Source organism: Idiotropiscis lumnitzeri, chromosome 10 (assembly GCF_059441095.1).
Source record: "Idiotropiscis lumnitzeri isolate Australia: NSW breed Sydney's pygmy pipehorse chromosome 10, RoL_Ilum_1.0, whole genome shotgun sequence".
NCBI classification, from domain to species: domain Eukaryota; kingdom Metazoa; phylum Chordata; class Actinopteri; order Syngnathiformes; family Syngnathidae; genus Idiotropiscis; species Idiotropiscis lumnitzeri.
In genome coordinates this window covers 17,766,605-17,776,032 of record NC_142400.1, presented here as the reverse complement: position 1 = coordinate 17,776,032, position 9,428 = coordinate 17,766,605, and the positions used below count along the sequence as shown (strand labels likewise).

At 40.5% G+C, this 9,428-nt stretch overlaps 1 protein-coding gene across 1 annotated transcript; it reads right to left on the bottom strand.

Annotated features, from left to right (window-relative positions):
* Positions 1–4,034: 4,034 nt before the first annotated feature.
* tent5aa (terminal nucleotidyltransferase 5Aa) lies at positions 4,035–8,774 on the bottom strand. Its single transcript, XM_088307790.1, has 2 exons — positions 7,738–8,774; positions 4,035–7,360 (listed from the first exon to the last, which is right to left on the bottom strand). The coding sequence occupies exons 1-2, from the start codon at positions 8,161–8,163 to the stop codon at positions 6,581–6,583; spliced, it is 1,206 nt and encodes a 401-aa protein (XP_088163916.1). The 5' UTR covers positions 8,164–8,774; the 3' UTR covers positions 4,035–6,580.
* Between the last annotated feature and the right edge of the window lie 654 nt (positions 8,775–9,428).

Here is a 9,428-nt window from a genome sequence, read left to right as displayed (position 1 = left end):
AACTCAGACAACTGGAAAGTTAAAATCACAGCTCCCTCAAATTAAAAACGATTTATTGTTTGATGCTCCATCTCAAATTAAGGAGTTTGGATCAAGCCCTTTGGTGCTGCCGTTCTTACATAAAGCCGACTTTAGAATTAACCTCAATTGTGAAGGGCTCCTAATGTAAGAATATAGTAAGTTTTGTTGCGCTTCAAAGCATAATTGGAAGACAAAAATCTTAGGTGCAAATAAAAACTGCTCCTTAATCATCTGTAGTGAAATTCTAATGTACTGCTTAAAATGACATACTTTTCTAAATACAGTTACAGTCCATTTAAGATTGCAAGGGAAATCCCCATTTTGGCTTTCATAGCCGTCACCCATCATAGATAAGTAGGTACGTGTACTGTATATCATATATTCAAGGAAAGAGCGAAACCCTTTTCAAAATGTGAGCGCTATTGTATGGTGCACAGTGTGACACAGGATGCTTTTTCTCAGATAATTCTATATCGAATACATAATCCCATGCATTTAAAGGCTGTTAGAGAGCCAGGCCTTTAGCAAGCAAAACCAAAATAAGTGATAAGGTGGCCTTATCTTTGGAGTTTGAAAGTTGCATTTCTCCTATACTGGAAAGCGATTATAATAATGTACCTTATATGAGCCAGTACAATGCGGCCTCAAAATTCCTATGCCCCTGCGAGAGCTCTGAACAGTTGCTATCAAGATAAAATGTTGGCATGTGTAGTATTTTTGTTTTTCTTAGTTTTTTTTTTTTTTTTTTTGCTTTTTGCAACACGAAAGGACAAGCTAAGATTCAAACATCAACACATACGTTTCCCGAACGGCCAGTTGAACACCGCACCCCTTCAGACCCCCACCGATTCGCCCCGTCTAGTAATTTTCCAGGCCGAATTTTGGTATCAGTACATCAATGACTGGACAATTAATAATGCCAGAATGTAGTGTCGGGGGTGGGAAAGCACATTTGGCAACTATATACAATTCATGTACGTTACGGCTCTGGGAAAAAAAATAATGCGCTTAAGTGACAATGACAATGTCATATCTGCAATGTGAAACATTGTTATACATTGAATCTGGCACACTCGCTGAAGTTTATTCTACACATCCCCCTTCATATAGGATAAATTGTCACATGACATGTGTGACTGTCAGATCTGCTGTAAAGCGTTTATTTCAATCTGACTATTAGACAGATGGACTCTGGTCTCTATAGACCGAAGACTTGATCTTTAATGCGCTGCTGTTGGTCTATGCTATTAAAAGAAGGAATTTGATGAGTCGGCAGAGATAGTCATTGTAAAAGAGCATAAAAGTCTTTTTTCTGTAGATTCAAATCCACTCACATTCAGCTTCAGATCAGTCTGGCAGTAGACAGCAACTTCTGGATGAGATTCTGCTTGGGCCTGCTAGGCCCAACAGGCTCTCGCAACAGGGAACCAAAAAGCTGCTGAATGGCGAGTCAGTGAAAAGAGACACTCTTACGCCTTGTTTTTGGTGAACAAAGTTTGGATGCATTTAGAGTTGGTTTCTTCCTGAATTCCAAGCACACCGCAGCTATCTTTCAGCCGTATAAAAACATAAATATATTTTTGGCTCCTCTGGCGAGTGGCCTATCTCTCCCCTCATATGCGAAATAAAAACCTTTCAAAGGTCAGTAAAAGGATTGATTCTGCAAGTACAGTTTTATTGTAGTGAAACAAGTAAATACATCATTATGGTCTTATAAAAATGTTTTAGTTTTAAAACATCTCCCCACAAATTTTATTCATTTTATATTGGCCCACCCTAAAGCAACTCAATTTTCCAAATAAGAGAGAAGCGAGCTCGCAGAGACACAAAGCTTGAACCTCTGCCTGTGTCAGATCATTTTGAATAGAAAGTGCGTAGTTGTTTTTTTTTTTTATGTGCATGTTCATTTAAAGGTTTTAGGGAAACACGTGTCAAACTTTCAGATTTACCTGAAGTGTATTTTAATTTCCACTTCCATAAAATACCATTAACCAGCCGATGGTAAAGTAGCAACTGCTTATCATTTTGCCTTAGGGTGACTTAGTGCGAGAACGGGAGTCCATCCTGGATTAATCATTGGTCAGTCGTAGGGTTGACAAATAGATGAACACTCACAGTCAGGTACATCCGACAATTTAGTCTTCATTCAACCTAATATACCGAGCATGTTTTTGGGTCATTGGAAGTAAGCCTGGTGTGACCACACTCAAACACAGAGTGAAATACTTAAAAAAAATTGTTAATACAATCTTTAGCACCTTTATTCCTTTCCTTCGGGGGGAGGGGTTTATTAACGATATTTTAATGTAATCATATTAAATGAGTAAGTAATAGATTGATAGAATTTGTGAATTTATTTTAAGGTGTTGGTTGACTATCACGTATGAAATAAATAAGAATCAAGATTTCATTACAGATTCAAACCTCTCGTAAATGTAAAGTGAATATTTGCGGCAGCACTATTAAAAGAAAATTTAATTATTTCTTCTTTTGTTTTCTAAAAGGATCAATGGCTCTTATTTTATCAGACACATTTCTGAGTAAAGGAGCCTATAGGCTACAGGAGTGAAATTTTCTTGACAAATCCTAGTAAAGTTTTTTCACATTTACCAAGTTCATTCGATTTAAAAAGTCAGTCCAAGGTTGAACCCACTTTATGTTTTTGTACAATTTCATACACAACGGAGCTCAATGCGAAAGAGGATCCAACCAATTACCGCAAGGTTGGTAGACAGCCACTCGGCACCTGAGCAATTCCACTGCTACGGTCGCTCAGTAAATTATTGGAATCAGGCGCAAACCTCAGAATCCTACATCCAAAGTGACATACCATTTTTGGAGATACCAGCAATGTACTCACCCCAAGTTGCAGAGCCACATCTCAGGTGTAGAGCAGCCGTCTCCAAACCTGCAGGTTGTCAGTTCAATCAGATTGAGTAAACTCGTGTATGAAATGAGCTATGTGAAGAAGTAAAAGCGAGCTACCATAGAGTGGATTTTCATTCATTCAATGAACTAGTGAAATTTCCTCAAAAAATCTTCTTTTTAAATTTACTTTCAATGTCTGAGTGAAATAACTTTACTATATTTTTTCAAGTAAATATCACACCCCATTTTTACAGTGTAACTAAATCGGCTATACATTTAGAGCATTGTCTTGAAGAACATATTGCAAATGCACTTTAACTCAAAATTGTGGCTTTTTTATGTTTATTTATCTTTTTAATTTTTCTTCTGTATTCTGTTTTTGTGTGATGTTATTTTCCACCCTAAACCAAATACAAATGGAAAATAAATAGAAATGTAAAAAAGCCATTTGTACAATTTCTTGAGTATTGTGACATTTTGATTCAATATTAAATAAAAATGTGCAATCTGACAGTGGAAACATATAATGACAGGAATAAAAACATTTCTGAAATTATACAAATAATTGTCAGATATTTCTGATCCATCTGCATTACTGTATAAATGTACATGGACTCTAATGGAAGAAGAATAGTGCCTCTATTGTACAGGGCTTTCCAGCTCTTTAAGATTGATGGTACAATACGCCATAGATTTGTTTGGTAAATTCCTAAAGAAATTCCACATCTATGCAATAGGGTCAGCCAGTGAGTGCTGTAGCACAAGATGGATTGTGGTGGCTCCTACAGGGATACTTTTAGGACACTTGAGAAAAAAGAAAAACATTTAATCTCTATAAGGACTTGTTTTTAACAGCATCTAAATGCAATTGTAGTTTTCTAACTGCGACTCTGGTTCACAAGATCAATTACAAGCAATCTTCATCTTAATGTTATTATGGAAATTGAGGCTGATGCATTTGACTTTGTTCAGTGAAAGCAATAAGAGGCAAAGTCTGGACATGACGCATCTGTCTGATTTTCATATATTTTATTGATGAAAACATTGTTGAATTTGGACCCATTGGACAAACAACAAAACATAGCAAAAAGCTATTGAGACCATATATCCGTATAGGTCCAATCACAGATTTAAAAGCGGCGCAACATACGCACTCAACAAGATATATACATATATATATATATACATATATATATATATATATATATATATATATATGTAAAACAATCATAAAAAATGCACATACAAGACAAGGATCTTTAGCTTCGTTTTCCACGAGTGTTCTGTAAAAGACTGCATCATGATGAACATGTGTGAGCCAACGCTTACAGGACACTGCAGTAATCCACAATCTCTAACTCATAGGCACAATCACTACGAGACAGGCAAACTGAAGCTAGCAAGCTCGTCAGCTGGCAACACATCACTGAGTACAAAAGGCAATACAATGCCTGAAACAATCCAAAGTTTTACCATCAAATACAATCACTGGCAAGAAGAAAGAAATGCAAGAGTTGCGTTAGACAGGATGACAAATGCCTTGATTCGTGGCAGTTTGGCTTGACTCTGCTATTCAAAAGTCATGATTCACTTTTTATACATAACAGCGGGAAAGGCTGCAGCATAAGTGAATTGGCAATGCTGGAGTATGTATTCATGTATGTACAAAGTTGTTTTATAAAGCAGCACAATGAAGCATTCACAAAATTAAATAAGCAGCTACACTATAACTGTAACACTTTTCAGCTCACTGTTAAATCTGTTGTAATTCCAGCCGTCTCTGTGTTGTTGCTGTTTTTTTCCCCAAAAACAAAAAAAAACTGAAGCTAAAAGCAGCACAATGCTTTTTGGTCTCCCAAATAAAAATAAAAAAATTAAAAAAAGGAAGAAGCAACACTGTCATTAAATTGTGAGCCAGTTCGCACAGTGAAGCATGTTAGCCCTAGAGATAAACCCCATCACCAGCTGCACCCATCTCTCCAGACTGATTCACTCTTGCTACATTTCCTTCTCCAAGTTTTCTGTCTGTCTTTTTGCTGCCATCTAAAACAAGACCCACTCTATTGCTACGCATCCATTTTCTAGACCTAAACCAATGGCTTTAATCAACGTACATGCTACCACAGTGATCACCAAAGTATATAGCCGCACATTTCTTTTAGGGAGACCTCAAGAGAGCATCTGTAGCGGCAGACCGAGCTGGAGTGCTTGAACAGCAGCTGAGGAATTCCCTGTTAAGGTGCTACAGCAAATAGTGTCTCATCATCTGAGGTGTCACGGCAAATATTCTTCAAGCAGTTGCTCTGTCTGGCTCTCTGAAGGCCGCCTTTGCTCTCTTTCCGTTGCTTTGTAGCACCGCCAAGGATTCTGTTGTCATTGCTGCTGGTTTATTTTAGCTGAAAGACGACACAAAACGCTACCAACGCTATGACAGACAGAACGTATTCCGTGATACATATAGATGAGGGATGCTTGTCCACTTTCTATTGATTACAACAATAATGTTCTATAGGGATTGAATTAGTGCACACCCTGAACATATGGGATGGCTTATGTGACAGCATATGCTATCAAAGTGGCTTTTGACCTCTGACCTGTGTGAACTCTGACTGCACGTGTAGTTTTTCCCCAGGTAATAAAAAAAATCTTCCCTTTTCCTACAAAACATACAAATAACCTTTAGTTTAAGAGGTTTTCTGAGGATAATACTTTGTAGTACTCTCAAGTGCTCTCATTAGTGACAATACCAGCATTCAAGTAGGATGCATGATAAATGACAATGTGGTTGAAGAATACAGTTAATTCTAATACTGTAAATATAATCTATGCGCAACATGTTGCTGCTACTTCCACGCAAAACACCAGTAATGATCTTTCCTTGCAATCACCAGCCCATACACAATTTGTCTCATTTCGCAAGCCTTCCTGACACTGTAGCTGTAGTGTGCTGTACTAAAAAAAGTCAATTCAGACAAATGAACATTTTTCTGCCCACTGAAAGGCGATAGGCACTTAAACACACATGTTCACATATGTAAATTGACAGAGCTTTTATTTAATTCCCCATTAAAAAAAAATGGGTTTTAATGTAAGAAACAATCAAAAATCTTTGGTCTGTAACAACCGTATCTATATACCCAAATGAAAACAAGATGCTGGTTGAATAACCAAAGTCATTCAAATAGCAGCTTCCTCATTGCAGCTGACATAGAGCACAATATAGTGTGCTCTTTTAGCGTGCCCTGGAGATTATTTTTTTTAATTTTTTCCCCCTTTGAGAACAGGGGTGGGATGGCAGGGGAGGAGGGTACTCACCCCTATGAGCTGGGCAAGAGTTGCTATCAACGTAATGGGCACTGATGCAAATCATGCTGATCACTTCTGGACTGAGTGACAGGTCTGCCGATTACATTTGCAGAAGTCCCACTTTTAATATATTATAAAGATTGTTTTTTTTTTGATTGAAAGATTGGATTGAAGAAAGGTTGGTATATCAAGAAACGTGAGATATTCACATTAGCTGAAATTGAACTGTTTTTGTTATCTGTCATTCATACTCAATGTATGAACAAAACACAAGCTTTGATGCAAAACATTAAAAAAAAAAATGACCCTTTGCTGTGGTGACAACTGTGCTCCTGTTCAAACAAAGCAACCTCCGCCTCCTCCTCCTTCTGCACTCTGGGCTGACTCAGTTACAGGGCAACCAGGTGGAGTAGGCAGCCTGCTGGCAGGCAAACACCGGCTGTACCTGTGCTATGTAGTAGTTACTAAAGTTACCGTCTGCCACATAAGGAGCAGGCTGGTAGTAACAGGTGACGTTGGCCACGTTGGGAATGACATTCTGCTCGGCCAGCACGCGCACTGCCAGCATAGCTATGAGCCCTAAGGTTTGTCGCCTCTCATGTCCCATGAGGCACACTGTGCTCTCGTTCACCACGCCGTGGAGCGTCATCAGGTAGTCGTACTTGCGGTCCTCCAGGCCCACAAAGTGGTTTTGAAGGTAGGACTCCAGCTTGCGCCGCTGCTCGCTGATGTCAGGGAAGTCAATGAAGAAGCGGGAGCACATGTAACGCTGCAGGGACTTCATCTCAGACTCGGATGCGGCCTGGAAGCCCCTCACCAGCAGGTGACAGTACTTCAGCAGGCCGCCGCCTCGGATTTCCTCCGGGTTGCGGGTGCAGATGATCTTGTGACGCAGGTGATCCAGGGCCTCGCCGAAGTCACCGTACACACTCTCGCCCATAATGGTAGGGTGGAAAGTCGCGGTCATAGCGTTCTTGGAGCACTCATAGAAGAGCAGCAGGGAGTCTAGTTTGATCTGGAAAGAGTCCACGCTGAACTCAAACTGCCGCCGAAGAGAGTCCACGAACTTCAGCTCCACATTCTTGCCCCGATTGTTGGAAAGGGAGATGAGGCTCCAGCGGTCCGAGTCATTACACACCTTCACCATCTTCTGCACGTAGGCTTCCTGCAAGAGGGAAAACATTGCAAAGATATGATAACTGGAATATTGTAATAATCAGTTTTCCAACGTTTCAAAGATACGCTAGTTTCGGCTGTGCAGAAAGCTTGTCATTAAAGCTCCTTTTTCTGTACCTGATAATTACTACCAAAGATTGTGCTGGGATATGAGATCTACTGTAGCTGGCTGAGCTCAAGTTACCTTCCAAATTGGTTTAACTCAATCCTCTTGGGCATCCTTTACTATTGCCAAGCTAATCTAATTGCACATTAAGTGTGAGAGCAATGACCGTTAACCCAAATTGACGCAAATGCAATTAAATGTCGCCTATCTAACTAAACAAATGTACTGTAATTACAAAGGGATTGTTTGTGTCGGCTTACCTTTAACGTTAAAGGGGTAATCCTCTCTTTATTCACACAGTCGGGTAAAAAGTCCAGGAGACAGTCCAGAACAATGTCCTTCACTATCTGGAAGTCCCTTTCTCCTTTCATATCTGCGCAAAATATGAGATCGAGGTCCTTGAAACCCAGTCCGCTGTCTTCGTGCAGTATGTGGCTGGCTGCAGAGCCGTTTAACCGAACGTCCCGGACGTGGATTTGTTTCTCCTCCATCCTGCTGCGTACCACTTTGACTATATGTCGGGGCTGCATCTCCAGCGTGGGGAAGTTGCCCCGTCCGTGGATCGGGATGGTCTCCGTCAGTATGGCATCCAGACGCTGCACTTGCTCCCAACTCAGCACACTGACGCTGCCGCCTTCCGTTTCAGAAAGACGGCTGCCGGTAGAGCTGCTGTCGGTCTCTGACATGCTGGTGCCGGAAAAGTCCCGAGTTATTTAATTGAAAAATAAGAGTCAAAATTCGAACGAATGCGTATTTACGCACGGATTCAGCTTCGTGGAGTAACTTCAACGTCATGTAAATCAAATCTCAGCATGTCAAAAATAATAATAATAACAATAAAATGAGTTAAACCTGATGGAAAGACAAAAAAAGAAAAGAAAAAAGCAGATAATTGCGATTTAACGCAACAAGTGATCGAAATCCCAAAGGCACAACTGCAGACTTGATGGTCGTACTGAGAAAGTGCAGCCAGTCAAGAAGACAAACGCGTGGAAAGTGAAGCCTAGAACTTTGTGCTTCACAAACGTTCACTCCAGTGCTGCTGCGAATGTGTCCGAGACGTGCACATCACAGTCTTTGAAGGTGCTGCATGATCCAGGAGGTGGCTGCTTTTCCGGCACGCCTATGATTTGATGAATTTGCATGAAGAAGCTGCTCCTCGATTCGGCACAGTCTTCCCTCTGACAATCAACCCCTCGAAAGAAGCCTTTGGGCGTCTTTACACATTTTTAATTTCTCCTCCCGCTTCCAAGAAATATTCCGCTTTAAAATCAACACGTGCGCGCACGAAGTCCAACTTGCTTTCCTCCCGTGTATTTAATGCCATATATTATCCCACTGGTGGGGGAGTTAACTGTTACCTGCCCCCTTCACGTGCTGGATCCCTTTGGAAGAGCCAGGATCCCCCCCCCCCCTCACACACACACACACACACAGCAAGTGTGCACCGTGCTCGTCAATTGCCCTCTTGAAAATCCTAATTCAAATCTAACAATACACGACTTTCTGTTCAAAATGATCACTTTACCCCACTGAGATCACTTTGGAGTTGCCGCAAAATGTGTGAAAATATATGGTTGGGGGAAAATGAACTTGAAATACATAATAATAGCTGCATCTCTCGTGGGGTTGAACGAAACACTAAACCCACAAATGTTGAAATATCGCCGCCTATAGGTTGTGTTGTGTATTAACACAAAAATGTAGTATATGAATACAGTACCAAAATGTGACTGTGAAACAACCGAATACAGACAGACAGACAGACAGATAGCTAGCTAGATAGATAGATAGATAGAGCCTGTGTCAGCGTAAGGGTTATGAACCAGCTCGGTCAGGGTTGGGCAGCTCTATTTGGCAGCATAAAGCTCTGCGTCACTAACAGCCACTCAGATCTCTAAAGCATGATTATCCCATTAACTTAACTTGGGTGCCATACAGAAGCTGCAGT